The sequence below is a fragment of the Xenopus laevis genome, chromosome 7L, assembly GCF_017654675.1.
Source record: "Xenopus laevis strain J_2021 chromosome 7L, Xenopus_laevis_v10.1, whole genome shotgun sequence".
Taxonomy (NCBI): Eukaryota; Metazoa; Chordata; class Amphibia; order Anura; family Pipidae; genus Xenopus; species Xenopus laevis.
This window is the reverse complement of record NC_054383.1, coordinates 118497020-118521383: the sequence shown is the minus strand read 5'-3', so window position 1 is coordinate 118521383 and position 24364 is coordinate 118497020. Positions and strand designations below refer to the sequence as shown.

General features: G+C 38.6%; 1 protein-coding gene across 1 annotated transcript in view; it reads left to right on the top strand.

Annotated features, from left to right (window-relative positions):
• The first annotated feature begins 33 nt into the window (after positions 1-33).
• The window catches only part of slc17a7.L (solute carrier family 17 (vesicular glutamate transporter), member 7 L homeolog), a 50258-nt gene continuing 25927 nt past the window's right edge, over positions 34-24364 (top strand). Inside the window, 5 exon segments of the mRNA NM_001089635.1 lie at positions 34-174; positions 21009-21238; positions 21240-21261; positions 23624-23634; positions 23637-23742. Of these exon segments, the coding sequence (NP_001083104.1) occupies positions 113-174; positions 21009-21238; positions 21240-21261; positions 23624-23634; positions 23637-23742 (431 nt within the window). The 5' untranslated portion in view covers positions 34-112.

Here is a 24364-nt window from a genome sequence, read left to right as displayed (position 1 = left end):
CTGACATTTCTATATATATCGGCCTTAAAAGTCGTTATGAGAACTTTTTCGTAAAAGAATCCCCCCTGACAGCTGGAAAGAAGAAGAAGAAGAAAAAAAAAGGAGGATCACAATGGAGTTTAGGAAAGATGAATTCAAGAAACTAGCTGGGAATACACTAGGACGTCTGCACAGGTATTTACTGTTCTTTATAAATATAAATATATATATAAATATATATACACTGGTCTTTGAAGGGAATATTTCTTTGTAGAGAAAAAAAAAAGAAAAGTATAAAGAGGGGGGAAAAAAGAAAAAAATGATCTGATAGCAGTATTTCTGAGATTCGATCAGAGGAAACTCATTTTAATGTTGGAATATTGTTTTATTTAATTAGAGATTATTGTTCTTACAAACTGCATTTGCCTTTAAACGAATATATATATATATATATATATATATATATATATATATATATATATATATATATATGGGCGGCCCATTGTTCTCTTATAGAGATTTCATGGTACTTTTATATCTCACAAGTAATGATTTGTGTTGACACCCCCCCCAAATTTAATTAAATTCTCGTTGGCTGGTTCTAGTGTAAGTTATTTATTGTGAAAGCCCAAGGGGTCTGTACAAGGCGTTGGACTTGGGGGGGGGGTTCATTCATTTCCTCCAGAAATCCTAATCCTTCAGGGGAAAGCCGATTTTGCCATTCAGTCTTTCCATTTTTCTATCTCCTTGATTAATTTATGTTCTCTTGTCCAGGGAGTGGGCAGAGAGGGACCTTAATGTGCTTATGGGTTTAGCACGGGGGTAATAGTGAGAGAGGTGATTACGTTGATGGGCTGCAAAGTATATTATCCTGTAATCCCACTGTGAGGTTAGGGGATGATTTAATGGAGGGGCTTTTTTTAAATCCGTAATTGTGAGGCTCTCTTTTATGAAAGGACACACGTTGTGAGATTTGAAATAAGGACAGCACGGGTCGTGAGTGGGTAGACATCCACGTGAAAAGAAACTAAAGCTCCAATGTATCTAAGACATGACTGTGGCAAGTGGAATGTTACTGGGATGGGAAGACGCCATGTTTTGCTCCCCTCCCCCACGTCAGGTTGGTATGGGCTGTCCCCTGCAGTAGGCAGTGACTCAAGCTTGGCATTGTGACATCACAATCCAGGTGAGAACAAGTAGTACTGCAGATATCTCCCCCCCCTCCAAAGTCACCTTGGGCTTCACCTTGGGCTTGTGCTGCTGTATCTGCAAACAAGGGGTCTATGGCTATGGAGTAAAGGGTGGGACTGGACCTTGCAGTACTTTGATTTCGTTAACAATAAACTTTAGCATACAATATATGGCAAACGTATTGGCTTCATTCGTTGTATTTACATTTTTGAGGTGATTAGGAATGAAACCCAAAGCACATAATGCTATAGACAAGTCATTCACTGAGTGAGTGAAAGAATATTCTGCAGTCTGCTGTGTCAGGAATTCTGAGAGTTTTCATTCACTAACAGCTGGAGGGCCGCACACTATTGTATGTACTGCAGGGGCCAAAATCTAGTAGACTTTTTCTTCTGCCAGGCTGGAGCCGGTGTCTCTTTCTTTCACTATAGCCTTACGAGAGTTTTGGTGTTCAGGACAGAATTGTCTGGTGTTCCTATATTCTTGCAACATACAAATAAATGCAATAAATAGTGACAAGTGGATCATATTTGTAGCAGCAGGGAGACTAGAGATAGAAGGGTACATGATGATAAAAGATTGATAGATAATAAAGAATATGTTATGTATATATATTTGCATATCCAAATTCTTTATCATCTATCAATCTTTTATCATCATGTACCCTTCTATCTGTAGCTTCCCTGCTGGTAATATATAAATATATATATATATATATATGTATTCTTTATCTTCTCTATATATATATATATATATATATATATATATATAATATCAAAACAGGAGGGCTGTGGGAGCACTCTAAAGGCTTTAAAGTATATATATAAGTATAATAAATGCTGTTTTGATATTATATTTATATATATATATATATATATATATATATATATATATATATATATATATATATATATATATATATATATATATTATTCCAGCAGCCGCACACTACTTTGGTATTTAATAAATACAGTATATATTTTGCACATATTTTCTTGGTGTGTATTTCTTTGTAACACGGGACATGTGGCCGTAGATATTATATATAAATATCCATCCTTTTACAGCATAAGTAAAGCAATCGCATCTGGGATATTGATTAAGACCGGCGGCTAATTGTAGAAATGACTTGCTGAGAACAGGTTTAATAATTGATACACCCTGTCATATATATTTCATACATTTAAACATTTGTGCTATTTGGAATCTAAAAGCACTGATGTAGCGTGTATATATATATATATATATATATATATATATATATATATATATATATATATATATATATATATTTATCTCTTTTTCTTTCTCTCTCTATGTATGTAGATATATATATATATAATAAATATATATATATTTATATATCTTTATCTATCTATCTATCTATCTATCTCTATCTATACATATATATAAGGTGCACTGTTACAGACTGATATATGTTATTCAATTACAGAGCTATATGTTATTGAACCTTTTCCTGAGCATTTTTGATGTTAATTTGATCATCTGAGAGCAAGAAAGTCTGTTGACAAGGAATAAGATGAATATGTGGTGCACTGTTACAGGTTCATTGTTGCACACATGTAAAATAAGTAATTCATACAATGTGTGGCACAACCCCTCTGTTTCACAGAAGCACTAATAGTGGCAAAACACCCTGGAATGCATTCGAGTAAGAAAAGCTGTGATTGCGAATAATCATAAACTATGGATGATTGGAGAAAATAAATGTATGTATTTGCACTTGGGTTTGTACTAAAAGAACAATGGGAGACGATAAAAACTGCATGCTTTCTATTTTCTAACCTTCGGCTTCGAATAAGCGAATAAAAAGAGATGTGGGTAAAGGCTAGTCCATTTACAAAACGCAGGCGCACACACTGTGCAAAAATGCGTCTCCCCTCCTCCCCATTGCCTTTTACTATAATCTGCCAATTAAAACTCTGTAAGAACTGCTTTAAATTTGACATTTCAAGAGTTTATTGGCTGCCTTTGCACATTTACATTTTTTAAAGTAAATTAGTATTGAAAAATGCATGAATTCCCCACCCCAAACCAACCACTCGGATAAAAGAGTTTGCGCTGTTCTGGGAAGTCATTTACAGGCTAATCAAGTGTTCAAGTATTTTGTACAATCCTCCCAGTCTTTATAATATAATTACACCCACTGGGCTCCACACATCATTAAGAGGCAGTAGTCACCTTGTTTAACCTACATTGCAAAACAAAAAAAATAAGCTGCAGTCTGATCAAATAGGCGCTAAAATGAAAAGATTTTGCGCAGTGTGTGCGAGTAGAGGTTAACGTTTTCTGGTTATACTGTATTCGTTTTGATGAATGTAAATATTCTCTTTGAGACAGATAGAGAGAAAGAGAGAGAGAGCGAGAGAGAGAGAGAGACTTTGGATTGATAACAAATTATATACTATTTCTAAAAAAAACCTCCATAGATTGCAAAAATCTAAATATATAAAACAAATTGTATCAGACCAGCAAAAGTAGAATCAGGTTGGTATAAATACAAACGATATTAAATTCAACTAGTCAATTGGAGTAGTATTTTTGCTGCCATGTTTAAAAAATATTTTAGTTGCAGAACATTATTTGGAAATTGGGGGTAATGGCTTGGGGTTGGGGGTCGCCAGACAGAGAAGACTAATAGTATAATAGGAGAATTAGCAAACAGATATATGGGGGATATTTGAGGGTGCGCCCCCCATCGCCCTACAGCAATTAGAGGGTACAAACCTTCCCCTAATGAACAAAAATATTTAGATTTAATTCTAACACGTGAAAGAAACGTATCAAGGAGTGAAGATCTTTGTTGGGTCCTGTCCATCTGTCCTCCCACTGTCCAATGTCAAACCCTTGGAAACGAAACCCTTACAATTAAATCACACCCCAAAATGACTCCCGGAAACCCCAGTCCCACACTGGCGCAATAATGACCCGCATTCCTCTACTGAATTCAGTCTGTTTGCTGAACGGTAACTCAGTGTAGTGCAGTAGAGAAGTAGCAACTATTCGTATTTTATGAACGTATTTATTACACTCATTCGAATTAAGACCTCCGACATTCTGTTTTTACTTTATATTTAAATTCCGTCCACGTTTCTCTTTCTCTCTCTAAAATTGATAATCTCTCTCATACTGTCTCTCTCTCTCACTCTCTCTCTCACTCTCTCTCTCTCTTTCTCTCTCTATCTCCCTCTCTCTATCTCCCTCTCTCTCTCTCTCTCTCTTTCTCTCACTATCTCTCTCTCTTCCCCCTCTCTCTCTCTCTCTCTCTCTCTCTCTTTCTATCTCTCTCTCTTTGTCTCTCTCTCACACTTTCTCTCTCACTCTCTCTCTCTCTCTCTCTCTCTCTCTCTCTCTCTCTCTCTCTCTCTCTCTCTCTCTCTCTCTCTCACACACACACTACACTATTACTATTCCTATTACATACAAACATATTTATTATCTGTCTCCCCACCCCTCCCAACAGTTTTTTGTTGCTCCCTCTCCCCCCTCACACACTCGCTTGTTACTCATTACTCATTACTCTCTCTCGCACATACTCTCACACTCATAAACTAAAACAGGATTCTTTGTCTCACACAGATAGAGATGATACTGTACTGATGGGAAGAGAAAGACACGCATTTGATTTAAAGATATCAAGATAGATAAGAGAATGAATAGAGACAGACAGGAGAGAGAGAGAGAGAGAGAGAGGGAGAGAGAGACAGACAGACAGATGAGAGAGAGAGAGAGAGAGAGAGAGAGAGGTATGCAGACTTGATGACAGACAGAAGAAGATACAATACACAGATAATAACACGGGTAAGGAATACTAAGCAGTATTGGCAGTGAGTATAGATGTATTTAGATGTATTTATGGCGCAAGGTGCGGGCGGACGTGCGGATTTGTGCAACTGAAAGGATATTTAGGCGCAGCTCGTTATTGCAGGTTCTGTGGGCGAGGAACCGTTTGGCCCCAGACATAAAAGCGATCTTTGTATTTGTCTGAGCAGCAGCAGCGGCAGCACAATCCCTCGGCAGCGGCCCGTCCCCCATATTCCCATTCATTATACATCCCATTATACATCCCATTATACACACACATCACAGACTCATACTCCCCCCTGCCTGCCCCGGACCTGCTGCTGCCGATCCTAATTATAATCCTATTTCCCACCAGCACCTCCAGACTTCTGTCCTGCAGCACCCACTGCACCCACGTGACTCTGACAGTCTAACACTCTCTCACACACACTGACACATATTTACACAGTCACACAATCTCACACACTCGTTGTCTCTCTCCCACTCACACTCACATACACACTCACACACCCTGACAAGTTCTTTCCACTTGGTTCCAACCACACACCTTTGCTGTATCTCCATTATATGAAACCCAGAGCATACCCAGGTGCATACTATCTATCTATCTATCTATCTATCTATCTATCTATCTATCTATCTATCTATCTATCTATCTATCATCTATCTATCTATCTATCTATCTATTTATCTATCTATTATCTATCTATCATCTATCTATCTATCTATCTATTATCTATCGATCTATCTATCTATCTATCTATCTATCTATCTATCTATCTATCTATCTATCTATCTATCTATCTGTCTATCTATTATCTATCTATTTATCTGTCTGTCTATCTATCTATCTGTCTGTCTGTCTGTCTGTCTGTCTGTCTATCTATCTATCTATCTATCTATCTATCTATCTATCTATCTATCTATTATCTATCTATCTATCTATCTATCTATCTACCTATCATCTATCTATCTATCTATCTATCTATCTATCTATCTATCTATCTATCTATCAATTATCTATCTATCTATCTATCTATCTATCTATCTATCTATCTATCTATCTATCTATCTATCTATCTATCTATATATCTGTCATCTATCTATCATCTATCTATCTATCTATTCCTTTTGTCTCAGTTGTCATGTTTTGGTGATCATTCCGGAAAAACCAGGGTTAAGCTTTATTTCTTCCAGTTGTCATTTTGTAGGGATTTACCATCGGATTCATGTAATCCTCCAGGGAAAGCATTCACGCTCTCAGAATTACTCCCTGAAATCCAGAATAGCAGGAAAAGATTAAGGAGGAAATGAAGGGTCTGTAACAGGGTTTCACCCTAGTATGCAATGTTTCTATAATAACATGGTGTGAGGGGGGTCAGGTCTGCGCCTTTCGCTCCCAACAATCAGCAGCATATTCCAGGGTGTGCGCCAGTTAATGAGTTCAGCAGCCACAGCTCCATGTTAATAAATCTGCAGCAACAGCTTCTCCACTTAACACCCATTTATTTGCAGCCAAAACGCTGCAGTCTAGATACACATGAGTGAGCAAATAAACAACAGGAATATACAGATCAAATCTATCCTATTTGTAAGTAGGATTTATTCGTTGTCTTCCCTGTTGTATGGGCAAACATTGACAGTAACCCTTTCCATTGCATTAATCCAGCAGTTTATTGAATTCCTAGTCAACTACAAGGGAATAGTTTGTTGGACTGTTTTGCCAATTTGAAGTGATCCTTTGGGAAAACGATATCTGGCTCTGCACTCCCATGCATACCTACAAAACAAAATGTGAAAACAAAATATTCTTTAAGGAAGAAAATGTGTCATTTTAGGCACACGGTGTTAAAATGCAATTTGTTTGGAATACAATTTAGGCAACCTGCTATGGGAACCTGGGAATTACCAACAGGCGCATTTGTGTGTGATTCATCAGAGTAGACTGGATGATTGCAATGGTGCTTGGCGCAAAAATGGGGGAAGAACAAGAATTAGAAGATACGCGACTAATAAATAACCATTCAACTCTCCTTTTCTCCATATCTCCCCCTAACCCTGCTACTCTCTTTTATATAACCCTCATTGATCTTTTTATCCCCTTTTGTTTCCCTTATAAATACTTTCCACTTTTCTCTGTCGCACCTATCTGTGGCTTGAGAAGGGAAAGGGTTAAATATAAATGCAATAAATAAAACAAAAAAAAAAATTCACTTATTATAAATCATTAGCTAGGCTGTTAAACTTTCGTTAAACCCATGGTTCGGCCAAATCTTTATTTAAACCTGGTCTCATTTGGGCCAGGGTGCTAAGTTGATGAGAGGGGTTCTGGGACTTGTAGTTTTCAGGCTGAAGCTTTTGGTGACCAAAAGTCGCGGTTAAGTAAATTGGCCCCTTAGTGTTTTGGCACAAAAGTGTTTTCAACCTGTACCTGATCATGGAACCATATTAACAGAAAGAGTATTGCCCCTCTCTTAAAGGGGTGGTGGGTAATTTAAAAACCGGTCTAGTTTTTAGGGGAGCTCTCAATCCATCCAGTGCAGTAAAAGACTAACTAACCACAGTGAGACTAGGCGAAATATTCAGACATTGCTCATAGAAGAACATGAGACAGCAATGGAGTTCCTATTCTGATCTTTTTCCTTCTGCCCTAAAATCACTGTGCATTGAAAGGCATAGAATTTAATGCACAGACAGGGCAGATTTTGATTCGAAAATGCAAAGGCGCCTTGGCTCAATTGGTTGGTCAAAAAGTGGCCTGTTCTTCGATTGATCGTTCTGTATCACGACACTCAATACCTATGATTGATATTGAAAACAAAAACAAATGAAGCTTTTAAACAGATATACCAGTTATTCTTATCTTATAAATAAATGTGTCCTTTGAAACAGAAATCCAGATTTTGTATTGCCATCAGCACTGGCGCATTGAAACTGATGCCCAAGCACCACCCTATGTATCGTTTTCTATAGATAACACATGCAATTATTGTATGTTATATTGAACATAGCAATACACATCTTTATCTGGATCACTGATGTCCAAGGGGGTTCTGTGATGGGTTCAGCTTGTTGCCTTTTGTTCAGTAATAGAAAATGTTCAAAACATGTTTGATTGGATTTCCCGTGGACTATTCTACCAACATTAAGGGCAGAGACAGACAAGAAGATTCAGGGAGAGAAATCACCTCTTCTTCGGGAGACTTATCTCCCCGTACTGCCTTCCTGTTGGCTAGATGCAGTTCGGGAGATTAGTCGCCCGAAGAAGAGGCGATTTGTTGCCGGGCCACTGATCTCCCCAAATCTTCTCGTCTGTCTCTGCCCTAAATCCAACAGGTTGCACAGCCTCCAAAAGCAAAAGGATTAAAGAGTACATCATTATACACATCAATCTTTACAACGGGATCTCTTTAATAACAGCTTGCCAGTTAGTCGTTATGTTATTGCCTATTGCTTTACACAAAGGGGGTGTTTTAAGCCAATCCTTTAAACTTTCCAAGAAAGACCCAATAAAAAAGACTTTCTTTTATTATGATATAATAGTTTAAATAAATAATCACTGCTGTTCCTTTGATGACTTATTTTAACCTAATAACTATTTTTTAAAGGGTCAAGGAAAAGTCTATCAGCCTGTAGCTACTTGGACACGATATTCTTCCCTTCTTTAAATATTAGTTGCACCTTGATTTTATTCTTGCGGTACACAGTACAGTAATGTCAAGGTGCTACTTGTAATTAACGAATATGAACAAGAGGATAACGATGAACCTAAGCCTTATGTTGGTAGTGGGAAATGTTTTTGGAGGGACATAGTAGAGACTGTGCTCTAATATTAGAGGATGAGCACTGCCTTAGGAGGGATTTGTTGCGTCAAACTAATCTGATTAGCTTTAATGAAGAGTAGTAGAAGAAGTAGTAAACAAGATCGGGGCTAGACATACTATACAAGTTGCTATGTCTCGTCTCTCTCCACCAGCTCATAAATATCCTTCTGCAAAAACGGCACTGTATACTCCAGGTGAGGCCTTGCCAGGGACCTATACAGAGGCACAATTATTTTTTAATCCCTTGAGTAAATGCCCTTTTTTAATGCAAGACTTGTGGATAGTGTAGAATGAAAGGTCACATCTGACTAGAGACTCAGAGTTTGGCTACATGAAGATTTGGTTTATTAGAAATAAATTACAAATGGCACAAGACTCAGGGCAGGCAAATGTAAAGCCTTTTAAAATCAGGGTTGTTCAGGGTTGTTACAAAATAAAAAGAACAAATGTAGGCAAATAATAAATTGGCCAGACAGTTGCTGCACCAAACAATCCAAACACAATCCTAGTATACATAACATGTGGAGACCCAGTTTGAATATGATGTGCAGGTGAAGGCGGGTCCAGATTGGTGGAAAGGCCACAAAGACTTGGGCCTACTAGAAGCAAGCTACAGCAGTTTGAATGTCATGCAAGCCCAGTTCACCATACAGTCCCATTCTCCCTCAAACAAAACCAACCATATAGGTAACCACTGCCTTCCATAGGTTATGAATAGAAATCCTGGAAACACTGGCCTTTAAACTACTCAAGTATTTGTTGTGAAGTTTCAGTGTTGCTCAGGGGGTCTTATTCAAAATTATCAGTTATCTTAAAGAAGTTACCTAAAGTGAAACTGAAATATCACAATAAATATTTGAATTGTTTAAAGGAGAAAGAAAGCTCCAAGACAGTTTATTGACAGATTAGCCACAATAGTGCAAGATGGAATGCTATATTTATTCTGCAGAATGCTTTACCATACCTGAGTAAACAGCCCTAGACACTGTCTCTGTTTGTTTAGTATAGAAGCTGCCATATAAGCTTGGTGTGACATCACTTCCTGAGTCTCTCCCTGCTCACTAACAGCTCTGAGCTCAGATTACAGCAGGGAGGGGAGGAGGGAGAAGGGAGAGATGAGCAAACTGAGCATGCTCAAGCCCTAGCCCTGGAGGTTTATGCAAAAAACAGGAAGTCTGATACAGAAGCCCATGAGTACACAATAAAAGGAAAGAAATGCAGTGTTTCTTTTGACAGAGGACTCAGAGGACTCTTTTGAGGGTTTACTGGTGTATTTATATAGACCTTTCTGATAAAGCTTACTTAATTTTAGCCTTTCTTCTCCTTTAAGTCCTTGGGATTGTACCCATAAGTCAGGATTTGTATATCTTAGAACTGTGCTGGTTGGACTTTTTTGGACTATTGGTCCAGGCCCCCATAGCTCATAACAAGGCGCATCGGTCATTCAGCCATAACTACAAGAATATCTCGGACAGAAGATGCATTGTCCCCCCAAATATCACAATATTTGATCTTCAAGCTGGGGTTTCAGATATCAGAAGCAAACTGTAATTTTACTTAAATCTCACCATAATTTGCCTTTATGCTAAACCACACCTACTATGATCAACATTCACAAATAAATATACAGTTCAGTGTACCTGGAAATAAATACCCAAGACTGTTGTGACTTCTTCTTCATGATAATCATCATCATCATTGGAAGGGTTTGTTTATTACAAAGGAAGCTTGGTTATGGGATTCCCTTCAAGGTGAAAGTTTAATTAGTGATCTCTCCTGGGTGCATTTCTAGCTTGATAAGGTATATAAAGTATATTATCAATATTATTATTAGCAAATCAATCCAGTGATTTTTCTGAATGCTATTTTTCTAGCTGGAAGGAAGGTTTCCCAACCCTAGGAGGTTTAATTGGCAGCTGGCCTCTTGGGGAATTTGTTTGCTTTCTACTGAATCAATAGAAACGGGGATTTGAAAAGGTCAGGCATGATGTCTTTATATCATTTTTTCAACCTCTTTCAGAAATACAAATGGAGGAGAACAAGATCAGTCCTTGAAACACTATCCTGACATACATGACTGCCATTTCTGTAGGAGTTACATTTCCAGGTTGCTTTGATCTATGCTGTGAGTTGTCTGGCAACACGTGGCTCAGCAACATCCAAGGGCAGATGAGGGGCTCACAACTAAGTTAAGCTTACCAGATCAAGTGAAAAAAGAACACTTCTAGAAAATGCAATTAGTAGAATCAACCAGATGTATTCAATTCAAATCAGATGACAATCACTGCTTGTCCACTGATCTGGTCACCTGAAGCTCAGTTGTTTTTAACGAGAGAAAGTGATGGGCGAATTTCTGCCATTTCGATTCGCCTAAAAATTTGCGAATTTCCCTCAAAATTCGCGAAATTCACGATAAGGGCAAAAATTTAGCGGAAAAATTGTGAAATGAAGAAGAATCGTGAATCGTGAAATTCGAACGGTTTCACTAACAAATTGTGAAAATCTGAAATTGACTCCGGTGAATTTTCGCTAGAGATTTGCGAATTTATTCGCCAGTGGCGAATCACTAATGAGAGATCTTTCCTGATAGAACCAAACCTCCAGTAAATAATAATAAAATAACAACCCAGTCAGGTCAACCTTTATATTATCAGTCAGTATATTTTACCATTCAATACTTGTACCTACTTTCCAACTCCAGTACTTGTATTGTTCACAAATAAACCATTTGCACCTGCTTTGCACAAGGCTCAATGCGTTTCAGTGCAAGAGTTCACTATAGTTTACACCTACAGGCAAGGCTTCATTTTAGTTATGCACCAGTAGGTGCTCCTACTTGTGTCTATTAAATTGCAAGCAAATTCTGTTTTTATGACATGTCAACACCTGATTTAATAAACATGTGCAAATACTGACAAATACAGTGCAATTTATTGCTGAGTAAAAAGGACTGCGTTGTTGGCTAACAAAAAAAAAAATCAGATTTGTAGCTCCCTGAAGTGCTGCTTTGGCAAATAAGTCCAATGATGATTTAGTGAAGGCTTTGGACACCTTATAGTGACAACAATTTCATTTTCTTTTACAAGTTTTGCTTTTATTTCCTAACCCATCCTCACCCTCAAACACTTGAGAAATGTCAATGTCATACCCCTACTATCTTGAATAGTTAAGAACCATAGACCTCAAGTGGAAGGTCTATCACTGACTTGCAAGTGACTTGCAACCCAAACCTTTGACTTAGGGATTTGCAGACCCAGCAGCTGGAAAAACAAAGGAGCTATGGTACACACTTATTGCTGATATTCAGTAAGTAGCAGTAGTAAAAATGCAGTGCTCCCCAACCAACCCCTTGGATGTTGCTCCCAGTGGCCTCAAAGCAGGTGATTATTTTTCAATTCCAGGCTTGGAGACAAGTTGTAGTTGCATACAAACAGATGTACTGCCAAACAGAGCCTGCCAGTCCAAAATTGGCTACCAAATAGCCAATCATAGTTCTTATTTGGCACCCCAGAAACCTTATTCATGCTCGAGTAGCTCTCCAACACTTTTTCCATTTGAATGTGGCTCACCCGTATAAAAGCTTGGGGACCCCTGTCCTAATCAATAGGAGTACCTTGCCAGCAATGCTCCCTGATATCTCTGTCCCCACTTCTATTTCCCAAATGCCTGAACCCATGTGGGCTTGGGTAATAGCCCTTTTTTATAAACTTTCTACTGTGCAGTAATAGCATTAAAGATAGAAAGCATTTTGTCCTAGCACACCATGGAATAGGTATAATGTAAGCAGTAGTGTGGCATAGTAGGGACAACTCACTAGATATTGTTGTATCCTTCATAGAAAGACACCATCAAACTATTCCATTCTCCTGTACTTTAATAGGAATATATACTGGCATAGTCACGATAGTCATATCAAGGTCATTCTGCTTCCAGGCAGGGCAATAGCATAACATTTATCAATTGAATAAGTAGTCACCGTTAAAGGACTGTATGTCCTGCTATAGGCAAAGAACATCTTACCAGTCCTTATTCCCTGTTGCTCACACCTTGCTTATATTTCTCTCTTTGTTAATTGCATTACATGTGCAACTCTAAGGGGCACATTTACTAAGCTCGAGTGAAGGATTAGTATGAAAAAAACGTTGAATTTTGAAGTTTTTTTTGGCTACTTCGACCATCGAATTGGCTACTTCGACCTTCAACTACGACTACGACTTCAAAATGAACGATTCAAAGTAAAAATCGTTCGACCATTCAATAGTCGAAGTACTGTCTCTTTAAAAAAAACTTCGACTACCTACTTCGCCACCTAAAACCTACCAAGCACCAATGTTAACCTATGGGGACCTTCCCCATAAGCTTTCTAAGTAATTTCTGATAGAAGGAAAATCGTTCGATCGATGGCTTAAAATCATTCGATCAAAGTAAATGCGGTAAAACCTTCGACTTTGATATTCGAAGTCGAAGGATTCTACTTCGATGGTCGAATATCAAGGGTTAATTAACCCTCGATATTCGACCCTTAGTAAATGTGCCCCCTAGTGAGTCATTCTCAGCTTCTTCTCTCTCTCTCTCTCTCTCTCTCTCTCTCTCTCTCTCTCTCTCTCTCTCTCTCTCTCTCTCCCTCTCTCTCTCTCTCTCTCTCTATATATATATATATATAACGAGAGAGAAATGGCACTACTCATATAGTAGGTATATCGTGCCTGGAGATACTATACAATGTAGACAGAGGATCGCACTCACAGGACTTAATGCAAAAATTCTGATATTAATTGGAGCAAAAAGTTATATATATATACATACATACATATATATATATATATATATATATATATATATATATATATATATATATATATATATATATATATATATATATATATATACAGTATATATATATATATATATATATATATAACTTTTTGGATAACAGGAGTTAGTGATGCAGAGGACATAAAGGCTGATCTAAGGGTAATGATGTCTCTTGGCCCTGGGCCTTGGTACATGATGCTACCCCCTGTTTTAAAGACTATTATTGGGTTAGTAAATTAAATCACCTTGCTTCTTCCATGTGACTAGAGGGGGGCATCTTGTGAGTCATATCACAACACATTTACTCACCTTCATCATATGAGTTTAGTCCAACTGAAAGAATTGCTATAAATTGCTATAAATACATTGTTGTTGAAACTACATTGTAAAATAAATTACTACTTATAATAATAGTATGAATTATTTAATTGTATGTATGAGATGGTGACAAGGAATGCCAGAACATCAATAATGAGAGGCATTAATGCTAGTCCTATTTGGTCAAATCCACTGAAGATTAGATTGTAAGCTCAATGGGCCAGGGACTGCGTTGTCAAAACAGCCCTTTACGGGTTCCCTTAAAACTAATGATGTTATCTGAGAATGAAGATAACTTATCATTGTAGTAAAAGATACTATGTAGAAATGAGTGAGATGCTGTAGAATGAATCGATTTCAATGTATTGACTGAAGCTATAGATTTTCAGGAAATTACTCCAGATTCTCCAGTGTAATCAGCAGAAAATGTGATGTTTATTGATGGAACCTGCCATGATACTGGTGCTAAATATATATATATCTTGGTAGATGTATTGTTTAGAGTGAAAAAATGCAGGCTGGGAAATATAAGAATGTACAATAAAATTGTTCTTATTCCTGAAACAATGAATATAGTTTGCGGACAAATAGCCTACAGGAGGCTCTGTTTGGCAATACATCAGATTTTATGTAACAGAACTTGCCTCCAAGCCTGGAATCCAAAAATAAGCACCTGCTTTGAGGCCACTGGGAGCAACATCCAAGGGGTTGGTGAGATGTTGCAACATGTTGCTTGTGAGCCACTGGTTGGGGATCACTGTCAAAGGGTATGCAAGTGAAGGAATTGGAATGAATGTATTAAATTAGTTACAAGCAATAGTCAGTAAAAACCCCAATTCGAGACAAGAAATACAGTCTGGCTCAGTGATTCCCAACACCTGTCTCTACTTGCCTTCCCTTCATACTTTTCAATCCCTGCATCCAACTGTATTATCATTATCACCACAAAACAGCTCTTCACTAAAACAAGTTGGGCAAGTTATAGGAAATGTTCCAATCCCTATTAGACTGCCCAAGTTTCCCCATGCTGCTTCTCTTTAGTGGCAGCCAGATTATTCTTCACCCCAGCAGCTCATTATTGAGCAATGTTATCCACTTACCAAAAGCAAGATTGTGTGGCAGACAGTGGGACATTGTTGAAGACACAGATAGGTAAAAACAAGGCAAGTTTGCAGAGAATGGACTTCACCTGATGATCACTGTCAGGCACTTTATCATATAAGGAGGGACCTTCAACTAACAGCATTGATGTACATTATGATGTAAAACTGCAAAAGCTCAAGTGCTCTAATATTGTTTTTTGGCATCAGGGGTACATTATGTGCTGATCTATTTGAATGAATTACTTAATTTGTTAAAAAGTGCTTACAAAGAAGCTATTCATGTCCTTCACTAGCACAGGAGCACTAATGGCTAATGCTGCTCAGATGCAGATCTACACCCACTTACTGCCCAACTCCAGCTCGCCAGCACAGGGGGCAATGCCACCCAGGATTTACCAACACATGCCAATGATCCACTACTTCATATATTTGGGACTGAATTAGAATAAAACAATGTCCTACGAAGAGATCTATGGAGGAGACCTTGCTGGGGGCTGTGGGAATGCAGCTGGCCAGTCCAGTACTCAGACATCACACAACAAGGGTATAAATATTATATAGTATATAAGTGCAGCTAAACTGAATACACAGATATGCATCTCAGATAATAGATGTCACTAAATCGGATAGTGGATCAAGTTGCAAATTACAGAAAAAAAAACAAAAAAAACCCCAACATTCTCATGATGTAGTAAAAGCAAAGCTCGCCAACCTAATAGTTATCTACTGTATAGTCAATTAAAATAACCCTAATAAAATTGCATTTGATACTTTAAGGGGGACAATCACGAAAATTTTAATTCAATTTTATACATTATGTCTTACAATATTGCACAGAAGGGTTTCTGAAATTGGAATGTGAAGGTATATTGGCGGGAGATGTAGATGTAATGACTAGTTATGTGCAGGTTAGGGTCAGTGCGGATTGTCAAGTAAAACCTTAACCCGCATCCAACCCTTAAAATGTTGCCATTGTAGAACCCACACCGACCTGTAGCCCATCATTTCTTCCATGTGCTCTTATGGTTCCAAGACAGGGAATCTTTTGTAGCAGTGGAGGAGCATACTTGCCCAGTCTGACCTTGCCCACATTTCAACCCAAACGCACCCAACCAGTGGTCAACCCACGGGTCACTGTGGGTTTCGGGTCAACACAAACATTACTAGTAAGAACATAAATAGCTGCCCATACCATGAAGTGACATTTGAATCAGCCAATGATGCAGAAGCTAATAGTAGCAGGCAAGGGTTCTATTACTTGCAAATTTGTTATCCAGAAGAATCGGAAACAGTGGAATGCCATTTCCCATAGGGTTCAGAAAACCCCAAGTCCCAAGGATATGATCATTGGATAGACTACAGACCTCAGACGCTGCCCTCCAATACAAAGTAGATGGGATGGCCTCAAACCACAGTCCTTATAAAATAAACAGACCACAAGAATATATCAAAGGAGCCTGTATGTGAAGGGTATGGTAGGGGGCATGCAAGAGGACTGTCTATCTGGAAGGTAGGCTGCATCATCCATGAAGTACCTTCTCATGCCTGACACTATGTGACACCAAAGAGTAACACATACATTGCCCCCTGTAGGGAAGTGTATAGAGTTTTATAAAAAGCTGAGGTGGATTTTAAGCATTCGAATGAATTGTATGATGATATCAATAACAAAAATTTAGATTGGAAGTATATTGAATATGCTGTTGGCAATTGCAGGATATGTAGAAGGCTACAATTTAAACATCCCCTTGTTTTAGTATAATATTATAGCCATAGCCTCATCTTTCAACTGGAGATGGCTAGATGGCTAGTGATGCACTGTAGCCAACCCCCTGCAGCCATGTGAGATTATTTATTTATAGGTACAGAAGGGTGGCTCCCTTTGCTGCTCCACTGAATATTTTATGAGTCTCGGAGCCTGCAGATCCCTTCATCACTTCCTGAAGATGTCGGTGCCAGCTCCATATGTTTCTACTCCCTCAGATGCAGGAAACCAGCACGACAAGAATTAATGAAACAGTCAATTAACAAGTCCATCTGAGAGATGCTGAGTAACCAAGAAACTGCAAATGTCAGATTCTGGAAGGAGAAAAAAAAAAGAAAAAAACAGATAATTGTTCTGTATAAGTAGTCGAACTGTAGATGGAGAAGCATCCGATGGCCTTGGCAGCCCCTACTGGCTCCATAGAAATAAAAGATCATTCTGTAATAGTGGTCTGGGAATAGTTGTATTGATTGCAAAGGATGAATGTGCCCATGAAAATGTGCAAGTATGGCACAACCAATTTAAAGGGATACCAGTGCTTAAATATCACTTTTGGCACTGACCTGTAGGAACAATGAAGAAGTAGGTGCTTATATACTAGGGACCAACCACTTTAAAATGGAGGGGGGTTCATATTGATATGAAGAGGCTAACTTATTTTAAACATCATTAAAGATGAATCTAATAGTTATCAATAATGTTAAATTGGTAAATATCAATCTTTGTCATAGTCATCATCGTCTTCCATGGGATTCAGCATCCTGGACCAGAGTTGTTCTTTTGACCAGGTCTGGACAATGATACTTATCAATATTGATCAATATTTATCCTATGGATGCTACAAGCCTATGAAATCAACTAGAGTTCAAACATCATCGCTAAAGGTGGCCATACACGGGCCGATAAAAGCTGCCGACAGACTGTGTTGGCAGATTATTGGCCCGTGTATGGGGCCCCCCGACGGGCTTCCCCAATCGAGATCTGGCCGAAAGTCGGATGAGATGAAAAATCCCGTCGGATCGCGGCCGCGTCTATTCGTTGATGCGGTCACGCGATCAGACCGCCCATTACTATTCGTTAGGATCCGATCGTTGGGCCCTAGGGCCAAACGAGCGGATCTCTCCGTGTATGGCCACCTTAACGCACAAAGGTTATTCCTGTTCCAAAGGAAACGGGGCAGCTGGTAATGATCATTCTCTGGGTTCTGTTCTGAGACCTACTGCTGATTAAAGATCCCTTTAGAAATCTTTATGTGCACTTGTTTTAATCGTGGAGTGTAATGAAAATCAACAAAGTTACAGTATGCTAAAATTGGTAATTAAAAGACAAGACCTGCAGTAAGGAATTACATAAATGACGGCTAAATATAGTCAGGTGGGTGCTTTCATCCCATTTCCATTAATCGCATTTTGCACATAGTTTATTCATCAGAGGTGAAGTGGTGGGGGTTTTTTGCCTCAACCCCTGTTAACAACTCTAATGTGTTAAGCGCAGAGCCGTCAGAGCTGTTAATTGGCAATTTCCAGAGATGAGCATTGTGGGAAAGTTACCAGCTTCCAAACTTCATCTGAACACTGTGCTATTTTTATTGCAAAGTCTTCTGTGATAGGAAACCAGGCAATGGCGGCATCTACTCTACATTCTAGTGTAATTGGGGGAATAGGATTTATATATACATCTCAATTTACAGCACATTGAATTGAAGTCCATCCCTCCATTTGGAGTCTACAGAGTTATTGTGGAAGGAGAGGGATCATTTATTCCCATTCTCTACCCCAATGCAAAGATAATTAGACTGTAGGGATCATTGATGAAAACCTCAGGCAGAAGTCTAAATAATGCATACTTTTAGTATGACATAGAATGGCAAATTCTAAGCAACTTTTCAATTGGTCTTCATTATTTTTTTATATAGTTTTTTCAATTTTGCCTTTTTCTGACCCTTTCCAGCTTTCAAATGGGTGGTCACTGGGCCTGTATAAAAACAAATGCTCTGTATGGCTACAAATGTATTCTTATTGATAATCTTTTATTACTCACCTTTCTATTCAGGCCTCTCCTATGTGGGAGGGGCTTCCAGATTTTAAAGGGGAACTTAACCCCACTTGTTACTCACCACACGAAACTTGATGTAAAAACAGGAGATTTTTATTTAAAGGACACAGAGGGTTCTTACAACAGGCACACTTTACACACTCCAGTACACGCTTCTTCAAACACTTTCAGTTACAATTACTACAAGGAATCAGTTTGGAGTAGGCACACCTGCTGTAGGATCTTGGATCACATCTAACCGACTAGTAGTCCGATATATACTCCACCTGTATCTCCCCACTCTCCAATAGTGGCCTGATACCTTCTGGGTGATACCCCTCCACTCTTCCAGGTTAGGACCTTTTCCATCCAATTCCTGTCCAGAGACCCAGGTTTCCTTCCTACCTTGTCCTAAACTATCACTGATTCCCTTACTTACTGAGTGCCTGTAGGAAACTAATTCCACTTTCCTCCTTGATGGGGCCACAGCTGCCGTTACTAACTATCCTCACTATCTCATGCACTTAGTGCTCGCTTTACTTAAAATCTCACTATACATCTTTTCCTATCTGTCAATGATGTCTCCACTCACCGACCAGCTGATGTTTCTTCGGACACGCCCTCCCATCATTACCTTGGACGGGGCACCTCCTTTTATAGCCCTTCTGTGCTCTATAGTGGCCTCTAGTGTCTGTGGTAGAAGTTACACTTGAACTAAATTAAAAATCTACTGTCATCTGGTGGCGTTTTTACACAAATTACACCCAACAATTTTAAACACACATACATTTTACATCCATGCACATTTTTGTCACTCACAAGATAACAACATTTTCACATCTCACTGTTTTCATCTGGTTCACCCTCTTACACCTATTTATATTCCAGTCTCTTATTCAAATCTATGCATGGTTGCTAGGTTAATTTTGACCCTAGCAACCAGATTGCTGAAATTGCAAACTGGAGAGCTGCTGTGGTTTCTAAACAATTGGAAAACCACAAATAATAGCAAATTGTCTCAGAGTATCATTCTCTACATCATAGTTGTTTTAGTGGGAAGGTAGCACTGTATTCATGGGGGTGGCCACAAGTCTGTGCAAAGGCCTGCATCAATTGATTTAGGCCTGAAAGGAGAGTTCAAAGTGCAACAAATGGCAGATTGTGAGCCTTCAAGTTCATCAATGACCCCTCTTTTTCCCTTAAAGGAGAAACAAACCCCTTATTAAAAAAAAACCGTAACCCCACATAGATTCAGAGTTAGTCAATAGCAGTGGCTCTCAAACTGTAGAGCTGGCTCCCCAAGGGTAGCCCAAAAAAGTGGCTGGGGACCCAGACTGTCAACCTGTTAGGGTGTTGTTAGGAGGGGATACACCTTTAGTCAAGATGGTTAATTAGGATGAGATTTGGGGTGACACTTAAAACTATGAATAAATGACTCAAATAGTGTAGAGGCCTATTATCCTGCACATTATCCAGTCTATAAGTACCTATACCTGTATTGCCTTGCTTACATCTCAGAAATATTTAGCTTTTACTTGATTCTTGCTTAAGAAGCAGCGGGACAGAGGCAAAATGTGGAACCTAATAACTCATGCTAAATAAATAAAAGTTTCTTAAAAGTTAACTCTGGCCAGGGACAAAATTTCTGCCCGGATACTAAAGTTATGCTTCGCATCATGACGCAGAATGTTTTAGCCAATTAAAGTAAAGACAATGATTTTAATATGACATATGTGATGAATATCTGTAATGGTCAGCTTGGGCAGAGGTCTCTCGGAGCTACTGAATGCTTCTGTATTCTGTGCTTGTTGAATAAACTTCATTCTCTGATTGAAACTTGGTCAAGGGCATTGCCTGAATCATTGGGAAAACCTACCACTGAGGACCAGACCTAACAATAGCAATGTTTTCATATATCTCTAACCTAGTTAAGAGCCATGGGAGGCTTTGACCAAATACTTGACCACAAAGTGGGTTTGAACCAAAAAAGTCTGGGAACCGATGGTCTACAGAGTTTGCTGTAAAAATAAATATTTTCTGTATCTACTATTTAACAAATGAATAACTTCCTTTCATAACAATGAATTTTATTTGTGGCTTGTGCATGATTTAAACTTGACTTGTGTACCCTTTTGCTTCATTTTGAAACTATAGGATATTGGAGAAGAGGCAGACAAATGGAGAAACCATTGAGCTGACAGAAGAAGGACAGCCTGTCGTCAAAGAAGAAAAACGGCAGCCAGTAGTAGATTGTACTTGCTTTGGGCTTCCTCGTCGGTACATTATCGCCATCATGAGTGGCTTGGGCTTCTGCATCTCATTTGGCATCCGATGCAACTTGGGTGTAGCCATTGTGAGCATGGTCAACAACAACACGGTCTACGAGGGGAATAAGCTTGTTATCGAGGTAAGGAAAAAACATGTTATTGTACATATGATGCCATCAACAATCTCTTTCTTATTTACAAAGGGGTAATAAAGCATATTAAAGGGAATTCTCCAAACTTTCCCCCAGCTTTTTGAGGAAGTCATAACCTTTTGAACAAACTCCAATAATATCAAAATACTTTGGATAACCCCAGTGAAGTCACCATGCTATGGATAACTTTTCAGAGGGGTGATGTTCACATCTCTCCTGTATTAGGGGGTCATCATAAATCATTTATTTTGGTTTTCATTGTTATATTTCACATTAATTTTTTCAACATGGGCAATTTCTTGGACAGGATAAATCAATTGAGTCTTTCTAATGTACAGGCAATGAGGCCTAAATGCTCAATAATAATAGGAGGGAGACCTTGCATAGAGAAACTCATTACAAGGGGACAGAGAAAGGTCATAGAGTCCCATATTCATAATATAATTCCTTAAGCCGGATATTATTGATTCACTTTAATTCAATTCAAGGAACTTAAAGGAAAGGTGGATGGTAAAACAACTACCACAATTTTTAAAGGCCACAAGACCACAGTCTCTCCAGTTTAAGTGTTTAAACCTACCAGCATCATGCTGAGATCAAATATCCTATGGACTACAACAAAACAATGAATCAGATGCTTTTCAGTTGCCCTCGACCTCTAACATCATTGGGCATAAGCCAGAAGTTCTATAGACCCCATTATTTAACTGCTATCCCTACCAAATGTGGTGTGGGAAGGGTGTCATGAGTCTTCTGATTATCAAATGTGTAAGGTGGAGACTATATTTCTATAGCAGTCCTATGATGCCATAAAGGGCCACCCTGGGCCATTGATGGACATTCTCTAGAAGTTATTTTATAAAGCCTCTTGAATCTATTCATAGGCACTTAAAAAATACATGTTTCTCACATTCCTTCAACTAGAGAGGTAAAACAACTTGATCCCACCCGTCTCTCTTCATCAAATGGTTCTTATTAGATAAAATCTGTTTTATCACATAACCTTTTCACACTTTCTGTTGCTTCATGACACTCATTTTGTGACTATTGTGCCCTTGTGCATGTCCCAGAGCTGCCCAAAGTGCTATCTTTCCATGTCGTCTATCGAATCATTTATTTACTGACAGTAGCACTGACATTATATTCTCTCATGGGTAAAGTGAAATCAGTAGGTAACACTCCCAAAGTACCATCCTAATACATTACGCAAAGGGTGGCCCATGTTTCTCCCGAACAACATTTACCAGGAGACAAAAAAATGGTTGAACATCGATAATGATCTACAACCGACTTACTCCATAGGCCTGGGACCCCCCTCCCCCAATACTACTTCTTTCAGAGAACAATTATTCACAATATGGTCCAATCCCAATTGTTGTGCAACATAAAGCTGTCTGTCAGCCCATAGTGGACTGGGCTGACACACAGGAGAACTAAACCATAAAAATGGATATGGCTAAAAATGCCATATTTTATATAGTGAACTTATTGCACCAGCCTAAAGTTTCAGCTTGTCAATAGCAGCAATGATCCAGGACTTCAAACTTGTCACAGGGGGTCACCATCTTGGAAAGTGTCTGTGACACTCACATGCTCAGTGGGCTCTGAGCAGCTGTTGAGAAGCTAAGCTTAGGGCTCGTCACTAATTATCCAGCAGAAAATGAGGTTGGTCTGTAATATAAGCTGATGCTACAGGGCTGATTATTACATTCTGATGCTAATTGTACTGGTTTCTGTGCTGCCATGTAGTAATTATCTGTATTAATTACTAATCAGACGTACAGGGTTCCCATTGTATCATTATACAAAGCTGACATACCCCAAAAAATCACCCACAGATGTCATTTTAACTTTGAGTGGCAGAAATGATGCAGTCCTCACTCATAAAATTCTAAGAGTAATTGGGTCCAAATTCGAGTACCAATCTGCCTGCGACCAGAATTACACTGGAAAAAACCATGTCAAATTGCATCTGAAATAGCATTTTAGACACATAACTTTGTAAATGAGCCAGAATGGGAAATAGCATTTCTGTAATTTAGATAATTTTTCTGGATAACATATTTCTGTTCAACATATATATTCAGTGGAAGAGCCCTGAAGGTTAGGCAAGTGTGGCCTTGGTGTGTAGACATGTAAAGTTCTCTAGCAAATATTTTTATACCTATAAATTAATTAATGGAGCTGATTTACTAAGGTAGGGGCTAAATTGCACCAATGTAGTTGGCTCTAACAAAGCAAACACAGGTGCAGATTAGCGCCGTTATTAGTAAATCAGTTCCAGTAAATCTTAACAATAAGAGCCTAGAGATTTTAATGTAACATGCTTCCATATCTCTGTCTCCTACAGCAAGCGCAGTTCACCTGGGATCCTGAGACAGTCGGCATGATACACGGTTCCTTCTTTTGGGGTTATATAGTCACGCAGATTCCCGGAGGTTTTATATGTCAAAAATTTGCAGCTAACAGGTATGTTAACTGTATCAGCTAGTTGATAAATAGTATTGAATCACTGTTGCATGCTGGGGCAATGTGGTCCCTCCAGTACTTACCTCTCCTGCACTAGGACTGGGTGGGCCGCAGGGTGCACAGTTGCCCTATCTGTAGTACCAGGGCAAATGAAAACAGAAATTCTATATTCTTTTATTTTGCATTTTTGTTTCTAATAGCTGTCCTATGCTGATTTTTTTCTAGCCATCTAGTTGTTAGAGTCACCAATCTCGGCCAATACCAATACCAGATTTACTGTGAGGTTTTTTGTTTCATCATTATTCTTAGTTTTATTGCTTATCTTTCTTTTTCTCTATTCCTTCTCCATTCTGACTTATGAAGCCTTAGCTACCAGATAGCTCTTAAATTTACCAAGAATGGATGTTTTGTCACTTTTGGTAAGGTGCAAAATGGAGCAGCACTGGCTGAATGAAGACACAACCCATTGTGGTTAATTTTTGTAGTATGACAAGGTTGCAGTGTTCTATGACACTTTGCTGTTACTTTTCATTTTTATCTGGTTTTTGTTCTGCAGGCTTGAACATATACTGGTAGCTAAGGCTTCATAAGTCAGAATGGAGAAGGAATAAAGAAAAATAAA